The 23183-nt window shown below is 42.7% G+C and overlaps 1 protein-coding gene across 6 annotated transcripts in view; it reads left to right on the forward strand.

Moving 5' to 3' along the window:
- The window catches only part of SEC24D (SEC24 homolog D, COPII coat complex component), a 116683-nt gene extending 98246 nt beyond the window's left edge, over window positions 1-18437 (forward strand). For 4 of the 6 annotated variants that reach the window (XM_060416691.1, XM_060416693.1, XM_060416692.1 and 1 more), the window contains exons 16-22: window positions 1105-1201; window positions 1325-1470; window positions 2430-2568; window positions 3308-3426; window positions 8550-8729; window positions 10834-11025; window positions 13129-18437. In XM_060416691.1, the coding sequence (XP_060272674.1) occupies window positions 1105-1201; window positions 1325-1470; window positions 2430-2568; window positions 3308-3426; window positions 8550-8729; window positions 10834-11025; window positions 13129-13389 (1134 nt within the window). In that variant the 3' untranslated portion in view covers window positions 13390-18437. The remainder of the gene's footprint in view (window positions 1-1104; window positions 1202-1324; window positions 1471-2429; window positions 2569-3307; window positions 3427-8549; window positions 8730-10833; window positions 11026-13128) is intronic. The other 2 variants (XM_015096356.3, XM_004009591.5) reach the window with 1 other exon arrangement.
- Window positions 18438-23183: the final 4746 nt, after the last annotated feature.

The raw sequence follows: 23183 nt of genomic DNA on the forward strand, positions 1-23183 counted from the left end.
CGCGACCGTGTGGCGGACTCTAGCCAGCGGGGACGTGCGGTGCGGCCAGGGAGCCCAGCCCGGGGCTCTGCGACGACCTAGGCGGGGAGACGACCTAGGCGGGGTGGGGTGCAGGCTTAGGACGAGGGGATATAAGCATACTTACGGCTGATTCACGTTGCTGTGCGGTAGAAACCAGCACAATACTGTAAAGCAATTATCCTTCAATCAAAAAGAAATTTTTAAAAAAATTAAGGAAAAAAAAGTGCTTTCCTGCTTCCTAAGGTATGGCAACAGACTGAGCTCAATTCAGCCTCAGGTTTGAATATCAATGTAAGCTTCCTTGTTGGAGGGAAATAATACTTTCTATAAAATGTTTATATGTTATATAAACCTTTATATTCAGTATATTTAAGATTGCTTTTTTAAAGTGACCACTTTTTTAAAAAAATTGTTATGGTTTGAAGGGGTCAGTTCATTATACCCCCTCTTCCAAGCCTGAATTGAGTCAAGAGGTGATCAGAATGTCAGCACTGGAAGGGACCCAGGTCTGTGGGACTTGCTATTCCTTTCCCCTCCGTGAGACAGACACCACCAGGCACAGGGTGGGCGCAGACAGAAGCATCTCCTATGGACCCCTGGCCCTTGCAAGCTCCAATATTGAGGGCCAGTCGATGGGTGCCTCCTGCAGGCTGCCTGCCCCCACCGCCCCACTGCCCTACCCGGAGGCTGCAGAAGAGGCTGAGCTCTGCCCACCCGGCTTCTTGTCCCAAACTCAGACCTCACCTGCCCTCACCTGAGAAGGGGTGAGGAGGCGCCTCTGATGTGTGTACCTCCACATGGAAACATGGAGAGGGAACGAGTGTTCCCCCAACAAATGGGACAAATGTTCATCATCTTTATTTTGATGAATGTAATTATTTTTAATTGCATAGCTACATACTTATATTGTAAACTAGCTAAGGGATATGATAAGATCAAGATTACAAATGAAATAACATTGAAAGGGCTTTCAGAACCTCAAGATTTCTGGATAAACTAAGTTTTAATCAAGATTTTAAAAAAAAGAATTGTTTTCAGTATTTTACTGCCACCTGGTGGACATGATTGTCCTTTGTTTTTTAGATGCACTTGGACAGCCAACAGTTTTTAAATGACCTCAGAAATGATATTGAGAAGAAAATAGGATTTGATGCTATTATGCGGGTTCGTACCAGCACAGGTACTTTTCATTTATACTGTTTTTCAGGTCTCTGATGTGTGATTGCTTCCTCTTGAAACTAACAACAGGCCAAGAAAGAAAATGACAGTAAAATAAGGAGAAACAACATTTGTTTTTCCTCAGGTTTCAGAGCCACCGACTTCTTCGGCGGCATTTATATGAACAACACCACTGACGTAGAGATGGCAGCCATCGACTGTGACAAGGCTGTGACTGTGGAGTTCAAGCATGATGACAAGCTCAGTGAAGACACTGGAGCCTTGATTCAGGTGACTCAGAACGGACTCCTATCTTTTGCTTAGTTTGTTACTGACAGTGATCACTGGGGAGACTCCCAAGACCATCAGCCGTATCAGTCTCTCCATAAGGAAGTCCAGCTCCGTTTCTCCGAAGGTGGAAGCCACTAGATTGGAGCGCTCTGTGGTTTATTCTGCACACCCTGATTCCTGTGCTGTTTCTCTGAACTAATGATGTCTATGGAGTCTTTGCATGAGACCCCACAGACTTGAGGTCAGACGACAGGCATCGGTCCCCAGCCCCCCGGGTTTGCTGCACCCCTGCCATGCGCCGGACACTGTGCTGAGACAGGTCATCATATCAGAAGCAGGTGTCCACAGAACATGGCTTTGTAGCAAGTAAGATTAACTAGAAGCCATGGAGACTTTCACATAAAACAGGAGAAATTCTAATGGTCAGTTTTCAGATAACAGTCTCACTCCTGAAGAAGGGAGAAGTTGACATCAAATTGAGGAAGAACTCTAGTAACTAATGTGTACTTTAAAATGGGGAAATGGTTACTTGTTCGCATTACCAAAATGTATACGTTTATCATTAGGATAAAACCCGTCACCAGAGCTAGCTGTTTCTTTTTGGGTGAAGTGAGCCTGGAGTAGGACTATGATAATGTGAAGGTATTATTTCTGGACCTGAATCCCTGGCAATAAAATCTAAGCTAGGAAGTGTAGCCTCATTGTGGAAATACAAACAGGTATTTGCATGTGAACAGCCCCATTAAAACCTAAGTTTAAACCAGCTAAATGCTGCATGGACACCCCATGTATCACTGGCCATCATTCTCCCTTATGTGTTGTTTAGTCTTTAGCGCTAACGGGAAAGGCCTGTTGGAGGGTTTAGAGGTCTTGGAGCTGTGCACGCTGTCCTGTGCATGTAAGTAAGACCAGGCTAGCTTGAGTGGACGTGCTAACCAGGAAACACGTTGCCTCTGCAGTGCGCCGTGCTCTACACAACCGTCAGCGGTCAGAGACGACTTCGGATTCACAACCTGGGCTTGAACTGCAGCTCCCAGTTGGCGGATCTGTATAAGAGCTGCGAGACAGATGCCCTCATCAACTTTTTCGCCAAGTCAGGTAACTCTGCCGATCCTGGGGTGCAGAGCACCTTGCCTAGTGGTTCAAGCAGCCTTGTGGGTTAAACCAAGTTAGTAGCTAACAGGTCTTGGGATGGTGTAGCCTTCTGGTGGGTAAACTCAGAATTGATACAAGCAGAGGGTGAAGAATACGACTCAGCATTTCTAAGTCTAGACAAATAAGGGGACACTGAATCCTTCCCAGGGCAACAGAGTTGAAATTGAGGAAGGTGGTCCTGAGACTCATGATGGTGAGTGTGCACAGGGAGATAATGGAAGAATAGGGTCCCTCACAGGAGACTGAATTGGATTAGTCTTACCGAGATAATTAGGAAGTGGTAGGGGCCCAAGGTGGAGTTTCCTGGCTGCTCCTCCCCTCCTTGCCCCAAACCTCAGCTGAAATTCTACACTGAGCTTTGGAAGAGCAGTCCAGCCCATAGGAGTTCAGAACATCAGAGATGGTGAACTGGTCTTGCTTTTCTCTGAGTAGAGTCCTGTGTCTAATCTTCTGAGGACGAATCTGGACCAATTTCCCACCTTTTGTTATAGGTAGGCTGTTGTTTTCCACTGGCTAAACCATCATACTTAGTCAAGAGAAGAGCCTTACTTTAACATTTAAAATGCTGTTATTCCTGGCTGAGCGATCTGAAGATAATAGCAATTTGTTCTTTGATTATATTTGGAGGGATCCATTTCTGAGCTAAACCTTTTATGCCCTTTTCATTGTTTCGTGCAAACAGCTTTTAAAGCCGTTCTACACCAACCCTTGAAGGTCATTCGGGAAATCCTGGTTAACCAGACTGCCCACATGTTGGCCTGCTACCGGAAGAACTGTGCTAGTCCCTCTGCAGCCAGCCAGGTAAGCCCCCCGCTGTCTTCAGGGCCTGCTCACGCGGCCTCTGCTGCTGAGGGCTGCTGTTGCCTGGGTACTGAGATGCTGCCTGGTGGACTGCAGCCGAGCACACTGGGGGTGCCGCTGGGGGACCGCAGTATTTTTATGTGTGAAAGTCGCTCAGGTATGTCAGACTCTGCAGCCCCGTGGACTGTAGCCCGCCAGGCTTCTCTGTCCATGGGATTCTCCAGGCAAAAATCCCGGAGTGGGCAGCCGTTCCCTTTTCCAGGGGATGCTACCAACCCAGGAACTGAACCCAGGTCTCTCCTGCATTGCAGGTGGATTCTTTATCCACTGAGCTACCAGGGAAGCCCATGGTATTTTTACAGCCAACACTGAAAAAAACTTAGTGGCCTTGCAACATGCCTGAACCTCAAAATGTGTGTGCATATTGTGCTGACAGTCACTACATTATGTAAAACAAAAGAATATTGTATGTAAGAAATGTCAGTATAAATCAGGTTTTCTTTTGCATATAGATGATGAATATTACATTGTGAAATGGGGAAGCTTAAATACTTTTTGGGTATATTAACAATCAAAGTTGACGCGAGCTAATGGCAGAAATGACTTATCTATATTTTATAAACACAAAATTTATAAATTCTAAAGTTCTTTGTATTTGGGAATTTCCTGGCAGTCCAGTGGTTAGGACTCCGTGCTTTCACTGCCAGGGGCACAGGTTTGATCCCTGGTTGTGGAACTAAAACCCCCATGCTCACAGCCAAAAAACAAAATAATTAATAATAGGTATGAAGAGTTTTGGAAAAAAAAATGGCTAATAACTTGAAATTTTAGATCTTTTAAATAAATCTGACTCATGAAAACAAAAGATAAAACAAAAGGCAGACCCTCAGGCCCACATTTATTTTTGCATCTGTTCTCCTTTTCCTCATCTTTCCCATCATAGCTAGATGCCATTTTTCATAGCTGTGTATTGAACATCTGAACACAGAATCAAAGAAGACAGCAACAGGTGGGAGACTTTCTGGTTAATTCTTGTCCACAGTGACACCTGAAACCCCACCTAAAGCCACCCTTCAGCAGCAACAATAGTAGAGACACATCTGGGGGCCAAATGCATAATCTGGGTAATGCAGGAAATTAAAAGACTATTAGTTTGGACTTTTTACAGAAATTCCTTTGTTGTCCAGAGGGATTAAAGTAGCCACCCATTCTTTCATCTCCTGCTGATAATCACAGAAGCAACCCTTAGATCTGTGTGAGTGAGCCCTCTTTGTTAGTCAGAGGATTTGCCTCTTCAGTAAACTCAGCGTCAGTCCCATTTCAGAGCATCCTACACAGAGCCCCCCAGGAGCTCCTGGGTACAGGCCAGCCAGGACCACTGCACCCCCCAGTCTCACTGTTTCGGAGCTCTGGGAACATTGCTCTGTGTCTGGAGTGTCTCACACGTCAGGAGGACTTGCTGAAGAAGAACAGGTACAGTTAGCGAGCTCTGAGGAAGTTTATTTGCTACAGCAATTGGATTCAAAAAAACCTTATGTTAAAAACAAATCTGTTGCCTGCTTAAGGGAAGAAATAAAACTGGTCGGTTCTTTCTGGTTTAAAGTTATAAGCTTTGCCTTTACTTCTAGATCTGTTTGCACAGTTTATTTCTGGAGTGACAGCATTCTGATGCCAGTCAGTTTCTGAAAAAAGTAGACAAAGATTATTCCTGTTCTTCTGGAGATTTTTCTTTCTCCATTAGCACATTTCAGTTGTACCGTTATCCATCAGGGAGTAGGGAAAATGTAGAGATGATAATACTGTTAGTAACAATGATATATTAAAAATACACGATTATTTAACAGAATGGCTAGACTTGAGGTTTTTCTCAGAGAATGTAACTTCAAATTTGGTGGTCTTTCCATAGTTCACTTGTAAGAAATTATTTCCATGGGGAAATTTGTATTCTACTGTTTTATTTAGTACTACAGAGCCCAAAGTTCCCTTGGTCCAAGCAAGACTGTTAAGGAGCTGTGTACTTGCATTATATATACTGGACCTCAGGAGATACGCTTTTACTGAATTGCCAGGGCCAGCACAGGGTTGATGCAAAAGAGGAGCTTAAGGTGCAAAATTTTAGGAGGCACCCATTCTGCAAGTCATAGGATAGATGCTGGGTTAAGACATATAATTTAAAACAACATTAAAACAATTTTTTAACCTTACATAAGCAATGTAGCTTCCTTTTTTATTAAATATAACAACTCACTGTCCCAAACTTAAATATATTACATCATATGGGAGTACACTGACTTGAGGAGGTAAGTTGCATCACCTTAACTGGAAAGTAATAGTTTTTTTTTTTTTTTTCCATTACCACATCTGTTACTTCAAAACCCAAAGCAGAGAATTCTCCAAATTCAGTCAAACTGGACTCATATGAATTTGCACTCCCTCCTCACTCACACCTTTTCTTCCCGAGAGTAATTTCACTGTTTATGGAGAGGATCAGGGAGGCAAGGAAAGGTTTTAAGTACTGATCTGTTACCACATTTTCTTCCCTACCTCAAAAACATTGAGTGACTGTTTTCTTTCACTCTAACTCAGTTTTCTTCATCACAGAATTTCCTTCTTACTTTCCTTCTCTGTTCTGTTCCTCCTGCCCTCTGTAGTCTCCTCTAATCAGACTTTTTAGTCCTGAAAGAGTCACCATGGGCCACGCTCAACTCTTTGTGGTATTTAGGGCAACAAATTTCTTAACTGTCTTAATGTGACCTGATTAATGAGAAACAGCCAGTGAATTGCAAGATAATATTTAAAACTGTACGTACATGCTTCTCTATGGGGATCTAAGAACATTTTTAATCCATAACTGGTGATTAGCCCAGAAGTAGTCCTGGGGCCACTTGGCTCCAGTGACCATGGTTTGTGTCCTGTATCCTTGGCTTGTAATTTTTTTTTTAATCCTAATTTTCCTTGGCTGAAAACATACTCCAGTACCACATGCTGTCAGATAAAAATACTTTATGCTAAATAAGTGAAGTAAGTCAAAGAAAGATAAACACCATATGGTCTCACTTATATGGGGAATCTAAAAGACAAAAACCTAGCTCAGATACTGAGAAGAGACTGCTTCTTCCCAGTGGCTGCCGGGAGGTGTGGAGGGTGGGCAAAATGGGCGAAGGGGCTCAAAAGGTACAAACTTCCAGTTATAAAATAAGTAAGTAATGGAGATATGATGTACAGCATAGCTGCTCTAGTTAATGCATGTTTGAAAGTTGCCAAGAGTAAATATTAAAAAGTTCTCATCACAGGAAAATTCTGTAACTTTGTATGGTGATGATGTTAACTAGAATTGTGATCATTTCACAATATATACAGGTATCAATTGTTATGTTATATACCTGAAACTAATATAATGTTAAACAGTATTTCTCAATTAAAAAAAAATTTACGCTAGAGAAGAAATTCTAAGAGCATTTTGTCATATGAGGAAACATGCATTTATCTGTCTTTGGTTTTTTTGAAAAGAGACAAAAGTTGAGAGGAAAAACAAACTGCAAAGTAGAATTGTTCTAAAATATATTTTCCTTAACCAGTTAGAAAGTTCTGTCTTACATATTCCTTCCTTAGAAGATCATGAGAAGCGATGATAAAGGGATTTGAGAGAATATTCTGTTAATCCATCATTAGACTCAGAAGAGAGAGGTGGGATGAGGGAGAATCATTCTCATGTTATCATGTGTGAATGTCTATGTCTGATGCAGCAGTGCATATGTTATTTTTCATGTTTGGGAATGCATTAAAGACTAAAAATAATCTTAAAAAGAAATCATGAATTTATAGACCAGGTATTTATATTTGCAGATTATCTATCTCCTGTATATGCTCTTCTTTTGGATATTTTGCTGTTCGTTGACCTACTATAAATGGAAGAAATGCCAGTCTCTCTTGATTCTTAGCCATATTTGTAAAACTGTGTTGGTAAGGTTAAACACACAGGAAAATTATTTGTAATTTCTTTACTCATGTTTCTAGAGTTGTGTTACTATTTGGAGCATCATATTATGGTATGTACTTGGAGGCAGTTAGAATGAAGTCAGAATGAGCTCACATAAGCCAGAGAGAGGGTGGCGAGGAAGAAGGTACAGGTGGATTTTAAAGATTATAATGGTGGATTATAAAGGAATGGAGAGAATTTGTGTTCTAGTTGAAGGTAAAGAAAAAATGAAATCAGGGTTCATCTAGTAGCTCTAGTATCTAAAATAGGAAACATAAGAGGAAAAACATGTTTGTGGAATTGTAGGAGTTTGATTTTTTTCCTGTTATCATTTAGTGACATACCTAATAAATTCACAAAACATTTCCTGTTTTAATTTCTATATATATTGAGTGGCATTGTAATTTGAATTTTCCTTATTATGGTTTATCTGTCTGTATGTATGTCATCCCCAGTGCACATTAGCCGTCCTGCATGTGGACTATGGCTCATTCCTCTGCAGAGGCCTTGATGCCTTGATAGAACCTGTGACACAGTCCTCCTTCAGTGTCTGATGAGTCTGTGACTGTGAGTTTAAGCCGCAGGAAGAGCACAGAGGAAGAGAGATCTCAGGGGTAGCTGGAAATGCTGTTCTTGAACTCAAGAGGTAGAAAGCAGCTGGTAATACAGATTAGGAAGTAACTTATGCATTTCATTTCATAAACATGTATATGGCGCTGTGTGCTAGGTATTACTTTAAGTACTGTACACATCAGAAACAATTTAATTCTCCTAACCACCCCCAGGATCGTGAAGTAGAGGTGCTATTATTTTAGAAGAGAAAATGGAGGAAAAGAGAGGATGAGGAGTTTTTGCGAGGCATACAGCTGGTAAGAGTCATGGCTGGGACCACATGCCCCGCGGAGAGCTGTGCTGAGGAACACTGTGCCAAGCTGCCAGGGCCCTGGAGAGCGTGACAGCCACCTGCCGCTCTCTGAATGCCTGCCCCGTGCTGCTTTCCCTGCTCTAGGTGCTGCATGTGGGTTACCGGATGCTCTCTGCATCCTCAGAGAGCAAATCTTGTTTCTCTTTTACAGGTGAAGTGCAGTGGGTCTTGATTCTCCGCAAAGAGCAAGCATCTGAAACCAGTGTCTCTCTCTTCCAGCTGATTTTGCCGGATTCCATGAAAGTCCTGCCAGTGTACATGAACTGCCTGTTGAAGAACTGCGTGCTGCTCGGCAGACCCGAGATCTCCACGGACGAGCGGGCCTACCAGAGGCAGCTGGTCATGACCATGGGCGTGGCCGACTCGCAGCTCTTCTTTTACCCACAGCTTCTGCCCATAGTAAGTAGGCAGCGCGCTGTGGTGGCGCATTTCCTGGAGACGTCCGGGAGAGAATCATCCTTCGTTCTTAACCAGAAACTTCGGTGTCACATGCAGCGCAGGCCTGAGACGGGCTCGGGGCGGGGCATTCCCGCTCACAGAACTGTTGGGTGACTGCGTCTCTGCCTTCATTCCCAGACGGGTCCTCTTTGACGGATTAGGCAGACTGAACGGTCAGGAAGGCCAGCTTCAGTTGAAATCTACTTTATGGCATGAAAGGCAACTGCTAGACAGTGTATTAATTGTCTGAGAGTCACCACGTTTAATCAGAATGGTTCTGATGACCCTTGTGCAGACGCCCTCAGGGAATTTACCTGGTGATGTACTCTGCTTCCTTACTGAAGATAGCCCTGACGTGCTCTCTTCCTCGGCTTCTTCCCCCCGGGACCTAGCGGGTTATAACTGCGGGATCATAGCGGGGACAGCCGAGGGCTGGTTTCTGACTCCTGGATCAAAACGCACGCCCAGGCTCTCAGTGGTAGTGCAATTAGGAAGAGTGAACGTCCGTTCAAATAATTGATTTTCGGATAAAACTGGACTCTGCCAGAGAAGCTAGGGCCCTGGGGAACACGGACATGACGGTCTCACTAAGACCGACTTGCCCTGTGGGCTGCTCGCAGTCCTCTGACAGCCTCTCCTTCTAGAGCGCCCTCTTCACCTGCTTCCCGGGTTGCCCTCCCGCTTCCCGGGTTGCCCTCCCGCTTCCCCGGCCTCTCCCGCTGCCGCCTTTGCTGGTTTATTTACCCTGCTTTCCCGTGAGGGCCCCCAGGGCTCAAGCCCCGGGACCCTTCTGTCTGAGCACAAAGCCCTGCGGGTGTCTGCCCTGCGTCAGGCCGGCAGCCACAGTCTGTGCTGACGCTCAAGCTCCCGTCTGCAGCCGGCACCGCCCTGAGCTCCGCAGCGCTGGCGCTGGAGCCCCTGGAGCCCGTCTCCGTGGGCTGTGATGGGCACCACCCCTGAGCGCGCTGGGCCTCGTCTCCTGAGTCTTCACCCCATGCGTCTGTCACCCTCTCTCCTAACGGTTCCTCAGGACCAAAGGCCCACGCTCACCCTTTGACTCTCCTCTTCCTCACCCACCACATCTCATCTGGCAGCACTCTTTCCACGCCCACTGTCACCACCCAGACTCCAGCAGAGTCGCCTCTCCTAACAAGCCTGCTTGCTGGCACCTGTGGCCCCCCAGTCACTTTTCCGCACGGAAGTTAGAGTAACGCTGTTCAAAGTCAGTTCATGGCCCTCCGCCCCTCAGAACACCTCAGGATTTCCCACTTCAGGAGAAGCCGACCTGCTTCTGTCTGACTCATATTCTCTCTCTCTCTGTACTCCAGCCACATTGGGCTCCTCACTGAGCCCTGAACGTCGAAGACAGTCCTGCACCTCAGGCCCTCTGCACCTGATGCCCCCCATCTGGAATGCCCATGGCCCCTGGCTCAGATGTTACCTTCTTAACAAACCTCCTGGACTCCCCTGTTTAAAACTACCACCACCAGTGTGCTCTATCCCATTGCCCTGCTTCACAACACTTAGTTCGGTCGCTCAGTCGTGTCTGACTCTTTGCGACCCCATGAAGTGCAGCACTCCAGGCCTCCCTGACCATCACCAACTCCCGGAGTTCTCTCAGACTCACATCCATTGAGTCGGTGATGCCATCCAGCCATCTCATCCTCGGTCATCCCCTTCTCCTCCTGCCCCCAATCCCTTCCAGCATCAGAGTCTCTTCCAATGAGTCAACTCTTTGCATGAGGTGGCCAAAGTACTGGAGTTTCAGCTTTAGCATCATTCCTTCCAAAGAACATCCAGGGCTGATCTCCTTTAGAATGGACTAGTTGGATTTCCTTCACAGCACTTAACACCGTCTAAATTTCTATATACTTAGATTATCTGCTGTCCTTTCTTCCCTCCAAAACATGGTTAGCTATACAAGGTGGGGATTACTGTCTAATGACTAGAATGCCTGGTGCAGAGCAAGGACTCATTGATGTGAGCTGAGAGGGAAGAGGGGGAAAGGGTAGGAGAGGAAGGGACGGAGCAAGAGGGCCTTCTGACTCTCGCCTCTGCCTCGCAGCACACGTTGGATGTCAAGAGCACCACGTTACCTGCTGCTATTCGCTGCTCTGAGACCCGTCTTTCAGAAGAAGGAATCTTCCTCTTGGCCAATGGTCTAAACATGTTCTTATGGTTGGGAGTAAGCAGCCCACCAGAACTGATTCAAGGAATCTTTAACGTGCCATCTCTTGCACATGTCAACACAGATATGGTAGGTATATTTTTTCTTTGTTTTGCAGTAATAAACAAATTCTTAAATGCTTTTTGTTCATGTGCAGCCATGTATTATAGACAAAACAATAAGGTCTGTAGTTCTATATAAGAGAATTTCATGTTTTAATGAGTAACAATTAGCTAGCATAAAGTTGTTTGTATAAAGTGTTATCCAACAACCAAATTAATGCTTTAATAGAGACTGCCAACACTACCAGAGCATTTCCTATTTGTTAATCACTGTGCTCCAAATACTTTAAACACACTATTTCATTTAATTCTTGTAACAAATCTGAGACAGATACTAGTATCAACATTTTCTAGACATCTCCAGTGAGGTGTAGAGACAAGTTCTTTCAGTAGTAAGTGGCAGAGGTGGGAAGTGAGTTTGGTCTTAGGCTCTGGGCTCATCCCTGGTGCTGAACTACATATTCACCAGGATGTAGAATCTGTCAGACATGTTTAGCTACAGATATGACCATCCCACAAAAACAAATTCTGCACCCTTCTGAAATTATGCACCCTTAGATTTGATGTGGAATGAACACAAATGTTCTTCTTAAACTGTAATTGTCGGTTTTCCTAGTATACTCCGAGAATCACACTGACTGCATACCTTACTTGCAGACCATCGTGTGAGCCCACTGCTGTGATGGCTGTCTTCCTCTGCTTGACTGGATTCCCTATGAATTCAGGTGCAGAATGCAGCAGAGAATTTGTTCCCTGAGTCCTCACTCACGTTTTGGCACATGGCTTAAGGCTTTAATTTCTGGTATGAAGGTAGACACGTAGCATCTGGAGGAGGAGTCTGGATTAAAATCTCAGGTTAAATAGATATGTGGTCAGTTTAGAGAGCTGCATATGTATTATGAATGTAAAAATATATTTTTAAAGAAGTTAAAGGTATCCATTAAGAGGTTAGTTTTAAGATGAATATTTAGAAATAGTAAGATGTTTACATTTGGTTGAAATTAAGAATGATTAGAAATGCAATTTCTTAAAAATTAAAATTCAGTGGGCAAAGAACTATAAGTGTGAAGAAAGTTTATATAAAATTTAAGGAAGCCTCCTCTTATGTCATATATTAAACATTAAATTTCACATATGAAATAAATGTTAATGCATATTTGTTGAATATACATATGAAGTAGCCAAAGTCTGTCCACCACAAAGCAACAGATTGCTAGGTTTGTGCTTATGTCTCCATATTTCTTCTCAACCTTCTTCAAAAAGTAAGACAAAAAACCAAATATTGCTTTCTTTTTAGAGGCAGTTGGCACTTTGAGATATATACATAAAGTATACTTACTTTATGTTTGTTTTTTAAATGAAAATTTAAAGACAGTCTTAAAGAGACCACATAGAGAATACATAGAGGGTGTGGATTGTGAGTATAAATAATTAATTTCTTGCCTTTTTTTTTAACAACTCCTGTGAAAAATACTGGCTATGATCTTTTCCTGAGATGTGTGACTTTTTGGTAAAATGTTCCAGTTCACTTTTCCAGTGGCTAACTCACAGATGTTGTCTTAGCTCTTGGTATCTCCTTGCTTAGAAGTAAGCATTAACGTTTACGTCTTAATGAAAGAAATCTAAGTCCAGATCTCTCGTGTCCCCTGGGGGCCACATGCCGTGGGTGCTGTCTCTTATGTACCATTACCCAGATTTCAGGGAAATCTAAGAGGCCACATTCCCTCTGAGAAGTCAGCATTTGGTGGTTTGAATGTTGGGACAGTGGTATTTGGATGGCATTTTCCACGTGGGGTAATGCCTCAGGGTTTTGCTGCTGATCCACTGAAGGAATGAGGTATATCCTTCTCTCATAACACAGCCTTGAAATATCCATCTTGCAAAGGAATTAAAATCATGGTGACTTCACATTCTTTGTAAAAATCATATTCTGTTTGTGTCAAATTATGCTGATGAGTATGAATCATTTTTAATGCATTTTTATTTCACATTTTTGGTTTTTAGGTAGATGAACTAAGCCAACAGTGTGGAAGGATATTTTTTAACTTTAACATTCTAATAATCTCATTCTGCTTCTATCTAAATGTTATAACTTGTACTGAAACTTAAACTTTATTTTCCTTAAATTTAGACATTATTGCCTGAGGTGGGAAATCCATACTCACAAACACTCAGAATGATAATGGGTATTATCCAACAAAAGCGGCCATATTCAATGAAGGTAAGAATGAGATTTTCTTCTTTCTTCAAGTGTTTTGATTTCCTTACAGACTTTAAAATGCATGTCCTGTATTTTTATAACATGATTTCTCATAGAAAACTCACAGTCTCTGAGTATACCTACTTACCTGTCAACTACACACATACAAAAATAACTATCACCATGTATTAACTATGGGTTATCTTAGTATTAACTTAGAAACAATTGATATTATTAAGTCTTTGAAATGACTTTTCCTTCAGTGCTTAAAATTATAGAAGTATAAAAGCATTTGTTAAATTTGACTTTTACAGCTTTTATTATCTCTGAAAAATTTTGTTATCCTAGTCCTTCCAAGCTTTTTTTGAGTGTGAGTAAAAGAATGTAAAATGTCTGTTAAGTCAGGAAAATTATGCCTTGTTGCTAAGTGCCAAGTACTCACCCCTGTTTTCCTTTTCAAGCTCAGTAGTAGAATTGCCTGGAACGTACAGATGACGGTGGTCTATTACTGTACTACTACCTGCAGAGGTGCAGGACACTCAGCTGCAGGCAGGCCTCTACAAGAACCAGGGTATTGTGGGGCTATTGTTCCCCCAAAACATACATATTATATCAGTTTATATCAATGTTCTTTACCATGATAGATACTCGTGCATGCAAACATCAACTTTAGTAGAACTTAGGAAAGTTGAATAAAGAGCTTTATAATCTCTAGGACATCTGGGTAAACAAAACCTTTCCAGAACTGTTTTTACATCAATACTTGGGTTCAGTTTCAGGGCAGGACCTAGAGATGGCAGTGAAGGCTCAAACTAAACATGTTCTTCACACAACACTCTGAATACCCTGGAGACGTGTGATGAAATCTTAGGGTCTTATGACACACAGATTGACCAGAACTCGTGTTCAGAATGCACAGCAAGGATGAGCCACCTTTGTCCTAGTGCCTGCATCTCCATAACTGGCCCCAAATGCAGAGAAGGAGCCAGACTAAACATGGCGATCACCCCTGTGCTCAGTAACCCCTTCTTTCAGGAAAAATGAAAATCCTTTCCTCTCCTCTGCTTTCTCTCACCTGCTTCATGACCTGCTTATCAAGGTCATGTCAGCTGTGGTTATTAAAATATCTGGAGTAGTCACCAAATATAATATGTAAATAAAATATAAGAAATTATATAATATTAATACTAATTTTAGCTTAAATGATTTTTTTATGTGCTACTTGCAAATGTATCTCTGTTTGAAAAATCCTTGATATTTTCAGGGTTTCAAAGAATTTGAAACTCATTAAAATCCAGAAATGTGAGAGCTGAAGGAATCCAGGAGATACCTGGTCCCCCACAGCCTCTCAGCTGCCATTGCTGCTTAGCAGACGTGAAAAGGAGTGCGCTCACCTGGTCAGGGCGCACAGCTAGGTCACAACAGACACAGGCCTGTCCTGGCTGTTCAGTCCATGAGCTTGGTTTTACATCTTCTTCTCCAACCTTTGAAAATGGATCACACAAAGGAAATGAAAACACATTTAAAGAGTCTTTATATCTTTGAAAGAGTCCAGATTGACTAGGAGGAGAAAAGGGTCAAGGATAGCAAAATCAAACCAGAAGGCATTGCTACCTTCTCGATTATGCTAGTTAGTTTTTCAGAGAATCGGCCCTCTTAGAGCCCACTGTCAGCACAGTCTTACATTTGTGGGAGAATTAAAAAAGAAGAGATTTCTATCACAGTGTATTCCCAGATTACCTAAATCAAATGCTTTACTGAAATTCTAGCCCTGCCCTGCTCATGGTTCTCCAGGCTCCAAAGTATCTCTTCTTCCTCTTGTGCTTCCTAGAATACTGCCTCCCCACTGGCTCCTTTCCAGTTTACAAGCTGTTGTCACATCTTCCTTCTTTGAAGCTGCTGCTTCTCCAAGATGCTGCTTCCTTTTCCTTTTCATCCCACAAATGTGTACTGAACACTAGAAACATAGCAGGCATTTTCCCACCATGCTTCCTGAAATGTTAATAACTGCTTGTAATTTCCTTCCCAGCTCCAGTTTTCTTGGAACTGCCAAACTGCTAAAGACATTTTCTTCTCAACCCCTTTACAGGACTGAGTACTGCTGCTTTCCTCAGTGTTTCTCTTCTGTCCGCTTTCAAGACATCATACTCTCCTGATTCTTTCTCACTGACCTTTTTCCTTTGGCGTCTCTTCATTCATCTGCCCCTTAAGACAAGTTGATGCTCTCCTAAGTTATACCCATGGCACTCTCCTCTCATTCAGCATACTCCTTTTGGGCCATCCTGATCACTGCCATCATTTATCTGTGCCCTGTGAAACAGGCAATGTGAGAGAAGAAAATGCATTTTGAAGTACAATAATTCTCTAAGCACTGGTAACATGGCCCAGAGAATATCCCATTTAGACCAGTTGGATTAACCAGTCCTTCCACAGAGAGGGCACACAGGAACGTGGCGGGGAGACCAGCAGTGACCATTTTATAGTCCTCTCCCCTCCCCACCCCACCCCACCCCACCGAGCTGCGTCCCTCCCTATGGAAACACTGAGGGGAATAACATACAGATTCCCAGTCCCTCCCAATATACTTTCTCCTCTGATGTGGGTGGTGTATCCATGAGAAGACCACCAGCATGTCAAGACACCATATCCACCACTTCTATAAATGCAGTTCCCTGAGACTTTCCACCAAGTGCTGGGTGATCCAGCTTTGTAGAGACTCAAATGCGATAGCATGATATTAATTCCTTTACCTTAAAGATGAGTTTCTTCCAAGGTTGAAATTCATCCCCTCTTCTGTTTCCTACTTCAGATCATGGCCAGATGAACACATCAGAGAAGGTTTTACAGTGACCACTACATTTAAACCAAAAACTAAATAAATGAATGGCAGTACCCCCCAGATGAGCAATATGAGCTTCCATTAATTTCCATAGAAAAATTAAATTCTAAGGAAATTAGGACCTCAAATCCTTCCCTCCATGGTGTTTTTATTCTGCCCAGTCTCAGCCTGAGCTGTCTCACTGAGGCCAGGCCCACATTGGTGTTGCCCATAGCAGACAATGGCAGAGTCCTAGTGGCACCTGGGGAAAGGTGGAGAAGACAATTTACTTGTGTAAATTTCTCTTTTCAAGAAAACTGCCTTGGTTTCAGGCTCACCAGGATGCACACTTTCAACTCCTTGGCGATGTTCCCATGGGAGGGGCTAGTTTCTTTCCCCTCATCAGATGGAATATGACTCTACACACTGCTGTTCCAGTGTCAGGGCCTGGCACGGACCAGCCAAGACGTCACATGTGTCCGTATCCACGTGGAATTAGCCAGCTCGAAATGGTAGCTGCACCCAGCCGATATGGAACGTGCCTTCCTCACCGTAGCGGGTGTGAAGCTGGTAGCTGCAGGCACTTTGGGTGGTTTCACCAGGCAAAAGGAAGTGAGAGATGATGCCCTGGTTCTTTTTAATTGTACAGGTGGTAGATGGAGACAATATTTTGCACATCTGTCTCCATTAACCACACACACAGCTCAACAGATATCAAATTCTGACCATTCTGATCGTCTGCTTTAACTTCTTGAAATACAAGTGAGTAAGTGGGTCAACAGAAGAGCTGAGAGTATTCACGACAAACTACCTTTTTCTGGGCTTCCTCCCCATGGGTCTCTCCCTCTAGAGCAGCACTGTCCAATAATGCAAGCTGCACATTAATTCTATACTTTGTAGCAGCCACAATTAAAAACAATTTTGATAAGGTTTTAACTTATCTAAAATATTACCATTTCCACATGTAATCGGTGTAAAATTGTTTTTTAAGATTAATTTCAGTAGTTTAAGAACATTATCTTTTCCATCTGTCTTCTTTGCAGCTACACTGCCTCATTCAGGTCTTGACTGTCTCGCACCTTAGATGCTTGCAGCTGCTTCCCGTCTCGTTTCCCTCATCCCCCTAGTGAACGCTATGCACCACAGCCAGTTGTTCTTCATCACCTTCGTTGATTCACATTTTCTACAAAAACCCAAACACGTCATCTCCCACGGACTTCTAGAAGTGTGTGCTAATTTACCTGCCATCCAGGACTGTGTATTTGGCACGTGGTTCCCCAGTAGAATGCTCCCTAACACCATACTCCCATATCCTTAAGGAAATCCTACCCTGTCCTTGAAGGTTCAGCGAGTCACTGCCATTGTGCAGCCATTTCCGTAACATTCTGCTTTTGTTTCATTGTTGCCACTTACGTGTCTTGATTTTTGTGGCTTTGCACCGCCTCTCTCTACTCTGGGTAACTGGCATTTTCCTGTCCTCCTCCAAGGCCTCATAGACAGCAGACATGCAATTCTGGTGAAACTGAAGCATACAGCATTGAGCCACATTCAGGAAATGTTTATAACCAGCTGCCTTGTTGTTTTCTTCCTAGCTGACGATAGTAAAGCAGCGAGAACAGCCAGAAATGGTTTTCCGACAGTTCCTGGTAGAAGACAAAGGACTTTATGGAGGATCATCCTACGTGGATTTCCTTTGTTGTGTTCACAAGGAGATCTGTCAGCTGCTTAATTAACAGAAACTTCTCTATTGTTAATACTGCATTTCTAAGGAGACACTCTCCTTCTTGGTGCCTAATTCTCTGGATAGTAACAGTATAGTTTTGATTTCTTGCTCATTTTCAGAATAGCTTTCCAAGACGGCATTTTAGAACTTCAGCTTTGGTGCTCAGGTATAAAGCCAATTGAGGTACAGTTGTACCTTAAAGGGAACAGTCTATTTCTGATTGCACAATTTAAAAAAAAATGATGCAGTTTGCATTTCATGAAAGGCATAGTTTACAGAACTGTAAACATTCTCAATTTTCTTTGTGCTAGACATATAAATTATTTTTCAAAATGTATAGATTTGGGGTAAAAAGTTGTCTCGGTTCCTCTCCCATTTACAGTAAGGGATAAAAAAACTTAATTTTTACATTATACTTAATTTTTTTAAAACAATATAACCCCATTGAACATTTCTCAACTTAAGGTTTGCATAGCAGACTTTTAAATAACCTTGGAATCTATTTTGTGGAACAATTTGTGTTCTACGTTTTTTTCATAATTACATGTTGTGTATGTTAAGACTATTTTCCAGTTGTTATTTTGTCTGTAAAACAGTCTTTATCAATATTCTTCATGGTTCCCTGTACAATTTTGATGGTTTCTACCTGTATATAATGGATCTTAACCAGTATCAATAAATCACTTCATATGCTCTTAACTACCAGGTAGAATTCATTATTTAGGTATTTTGAGGTTTTAAAAGAAATAAGAGTGGTAGTGAAAGTGTCTTGGAAAAAGTTGGATGGATGGATCACTAAAAAACTAAGTTTTGGGGGTGAGTTGGGAAGAATTAGGTAAATAAATAAAGCAGTGTCAGACAGTATACTCAAGAAAGGCAATTTAAAAGTTCTCCCATGTGTCTTGGTGAGCAAAATAAATAAAAACAGGACCATTACTAATGAATATACATAAACCTAGGAGAGTAGCTTTGAGTGGTGTGACACAAGTATCTGTCCTTCTCTCTCCTGCTCAACTCTGATGTCAGTGATATGAGTAATTAATAAGAGCTAAAGTACACTGAATACATACAATGTCCCGAGAACTGCACTGGCTGCTCTGTGAACATCTCCACATTTATTCCTCACAGTAACCATAATCTTATTATCAGCCCCATTCACAGATGAAGAAATAAGCTTGAAATGGCCAAGGATTTCATCTGTGATTACATGTCACTCCCTAGAGCCAGACATCTGAGAGTGTGAAGTCAAGTGGGCCTTAGGAATCGTTAGTATGAACAAAGCTAGTGGAGGTGATGGAATTCCAGTTGAGCTATTTAAAATCCTAGGAGATGATGTTGTTAAAGTGCTGAACTCAATATGTCAGCAAATTTGGAAAACTCAGCAGTGGCCACAGGACTGGAAAAGGTCAGTTTTCATTCCAATCCCAAAGAAAGGCAATGCCAAACAATGCTCAAACTACCAGAGTTGTACTCATTTCACACGCTAGTGAAGTTATGCTCAAAATCCCTCAGCAGCATGTGAACCAAGAACTCCCAGATGTATATAATACAAGCTGGGTTTCAAAGAAGCAGGGGAACCAGAGATCAAGATGCCAACATTCGTTGGATCACGGAGAAAGCAAGGGAGTTCCAGAAAACATCTATTTCTGCTTCATTCATTACACTAAAGCCTTTGACTCTGTGGATCACAATGAACTGTAGAAAATTCTTAAAAGAGATGGGAACACCAGATCACCTTACTTATCTCCTGAGAAACCTGTATGAAGGTCAAGAAGCAAAAGTTAGAACTGAACATGGAACAACAGACTGGTTCAAAATTGGGAAAAGAGTATGTCAAGGCTATATACTGTCACCCTGTTTATTTAACTTCTATACAGAGTTGTTCAGTTGCCCAGTCATGTCTGACTCTTTGGGATCCCATGGACTGCAGCACACCTGGCCTCCCTGTCCTTCACCATTTCCTGGTTTGTACATCATGTGAAATGCCAAGCTGGATGAATCACAAGCTGGAATCAAGACTGCCGAGAGAAGTATCAACAAGCTGAGATATGCAGGTAATACCACCCTAATGGCAGAAAGCAAAAAGAAAGTAAAGATCCTTTTGATGAAGGTGAAAGAGGAGAGTGAAAAATCTGGCTTAAAACTCAACTTTCAAAGCACTAAGATCATGGCATACAGTCTCATCACTTCATAGCAGATAGATGGGGAAAAAAATGGAAACAGTAACAGACTTTATTTTCTTGGGCTTCAAAATTAACTGTAGGCAGTCTGACTGCAGCCATGAAATTTAAAAGACACTTGTTCCTTGGAAAGAAAGCTATGACAAAAGTAGAGAAGTGTATTAAAAAACAGAGACATCATTTTGGTGAGAAAGGTTCATATAAGTCAAAGCCATGGCTTTTCCAGTAGTCATGTATGGATGTGAGAGCCAGACCAGAAACAAGGCTGAGCACCGAAGAACTGATGCTTTCAAACTGTGGTGTTGGAGAAGCCTCTAGACAGTCCCTTGGACTGCAAAGAGATCAAATCAATCGATCCTAAAGGAAATCAACCCTGAATATTCATTGGAAGGATGGATGCTGAAGCTGAAGCTCCAATACTTTGTCCACCTGATGCAAAGAGTACCCTGATGATGGGAAAGATGGAGGGCAGGAGGAGAAGGGGGTGGCAGAAGATGAGACGGTTGGATTATCGACCATTATCGACTCTATGGTCATGAGTCTGAGCAAACTATGGGAGACAGTGAAGGACAGGGAAGCCTGGCGTGCTGCAGTACATGGGGTCACAAAGATTTGGTCACGACTTAGCAACTGAATAACAAGAAGCCTAACAAGGTATGCTTTAAAATTTGTAGATATCATGAAATTGAGAAAAATAACAAATACACTGACAGGATTAAAATCTTCCCACAAGTCAGCCAATCGCATAATGTTTCAGATCAATTTGGAATAGTTTTAATAAGAAGAAATGTAAGATTCTGAACTTGTGTCCAAAAAATAAATGTACATGAAGCTGCATCTTAGGGGGGAAAAAAAAAACCAAAATGAGTTATTTAAAAGAGAATGTAGGAGGTCTGTCAACATGAACCTATAGGAGGATGAATGCATATATGATCCCGAGCTACTTTATTTTTTTAACAAGGATAGTTCATCAAGTAAGTACAGCAAACATCCCACTCCACTCTGAGGTGAGACCACAGTTAGGTGAGTTTCAGTTCTAGGCACCGTGCTCTACATGAAACAGAAACCCAGCCCACATCCCTTAATTCACTTGAAGATAGTCTAATAAATCAGCCAAGAGGGCAGAGGAGAAATACCCTGAGCTCACTTCTTTACAGGCACCACAAAATCACAGCTATCTGCAGAACTACTACTGATGAAAAAGACCAGAATCTACCAGAAAGGATATACAGCTAAAGATAAAGAGGAACCACAAGGAGATGGGTAGGAAGGATGAAGTCAAGATACAGTCAAGTCTCATAACTCTGGGTGGGCAGCCTACAAATGGGAGAACGCCGGCCGCAGAGCTTCTCCTACAGGAGTCAGAGGTCTGCGCCCCACACTGGGCCCCTGGGGTCAGGGGCCCCACACTAGGAACAGGAGCTCCTGGAGTATCTGACTGTGAAGGCCAGCAGGGCTTCCTTTCAGGAGTCCCCGAGGGCTGAGGAACACAGACTCTACTCTGAAAGGGCACACACAGGCTATCGCGTGCTCCGGGACCCTGGGGTAGAAGCAGGAATTTGGTAGGAACTTCGGCCAGACTTACAAGAGTCTCCCAGAGAGGCAGGAGGCAATGCAGCTTCCCACCGTGAGGACGAAGACACGGGCAGTCATTCTGGGAGGGCCTGTTCTGCCAGGCGGACACTGTGCTGGCGGGCACCACTGTGGAACCCTCCCTCTAGTTTCAGTTTCAGGACTAGCCCTGCTCTCACCAAACATCCTGTACTTGTTTGAGGCTGGGATGCCTCAAGCCCAGCAGCTGACAGCCTCACCACCAGGAGACAGGCTGACTGAAGAGCTTCAGGGCACAACGCTGCCCACTAGATGGCCCAGGACCAGCCCCACCCACCAGGGCTTTCAAGCCAGAGACCCTAGGACCCAGCGACCCCCGCCCCCTGCCCCCCACCAAGAAGCAGACACCAGCCAAAAGAAAACTGCAACTCTGATAGCTGACCACCCACTAGCAAGCTACACAAACTTCAGGACCCCCCCACGACCCTACACTCAACCATGACAGGAACCAGCCTGATCACCCGCAATCCAGCCTAGCTCTGGGACACCTGGGCCCTGCAATCAGACTTCAGGACCTGTTCTATCTGCCAGTAGGTCAGCACTAGCCAGGACCTTTGTACCCACGAGTGGATGGGCAACAGCCTGGGGTCTCTTGGACAGACTCCACCCACTAATGAGCCAGCATTAGCCACGGGGCCCCCCTAGGTTCTGCAGTCAATCACCCTGTGACCCAGACCTGAGCTAAGTAAAGGTAGAAAAAAACAAATCAATAAATCTTTCTTGGACTTATCAGGAGATGGCCCAAATCAATAAAATTGGAAACGGAAAAGGAGAAGTTGCAACCAACACCACAGAAATGCAAAGGATCATAAGAGATTACTAGAACTACATGCCAATACAATGGATCACCTAGCAAAAATGAACAAATCCCTAAAAAAATAGTCTCCCAAGTCTGAAACATGAAGAAATAGAAAACATGAATTACCAGTAGTGAAATGAATCACTAATAAAAAAAAAAAAGTAGCAAAGGATAGTACACGACCAGATGACTTCTCAGGTGAATTCTATCAAACATTTAGATGAGTTAACACCTACCCTTCTAAAACTATTCCAAAAAAACTCAACGGAAGGAATGCTTACGAACTCATTCTATGATGCCAGTATCATCCTGATACCAAAACCAGACAAAAATATTAAAAAAAAAAAAAAATCAGGCCAGTATCACTGATGAACATATATGAAACAGTCCTTAAAAAAAAAAAAAAGGCAAACCAAATACAATAATAAACTAAAAGGGTCATATACCATGATCAAGTGGGATTTAATCCAAGGATACAAAAAGTTTTCAATATCCACAAAATTAATATGATACACCACATGAACAAAGTGATAAAGAACACACAATTATCTGAAAAGATACACAAAAATCTTCTTACAAAATTCAGCATCTACTTATGATACAAAATCTTCAGAAAGTGGGCAAAGGGAACATACCTCAACATAATAAAGGTCATACATGACAATCCACAGCTAACATCATACTCAACTATGAAAACTGAAAGCATTTCCTCTAAGATCAGAAACAAGACAATGAGGCCCACTCTCACCACTTTCATTCAACACTCTTGGAAGTCATAGCTACAGCAATCAAACAAGAAATAAAAGAAATCTAAACTGGAAAAGAAGCAGTAAAAAAAGAAAAAAATTAACACTA

Source organism: Ovis aries, chromosome 6 (genome assembly GCF_016772045.2).
Source record: "Ovis aries strain OAR_USU_Benz2616 breed Rambouillet chromosome 6, ARS-UI_Ramb_v3.0, whole genome shotgun sequence".
Classification (NCBI taxonomy): Eukaryota; Metazoa; Chordata; class Mammalia; order Artiodactyla; family Bovidae; genus Ovis; species Ovis aries.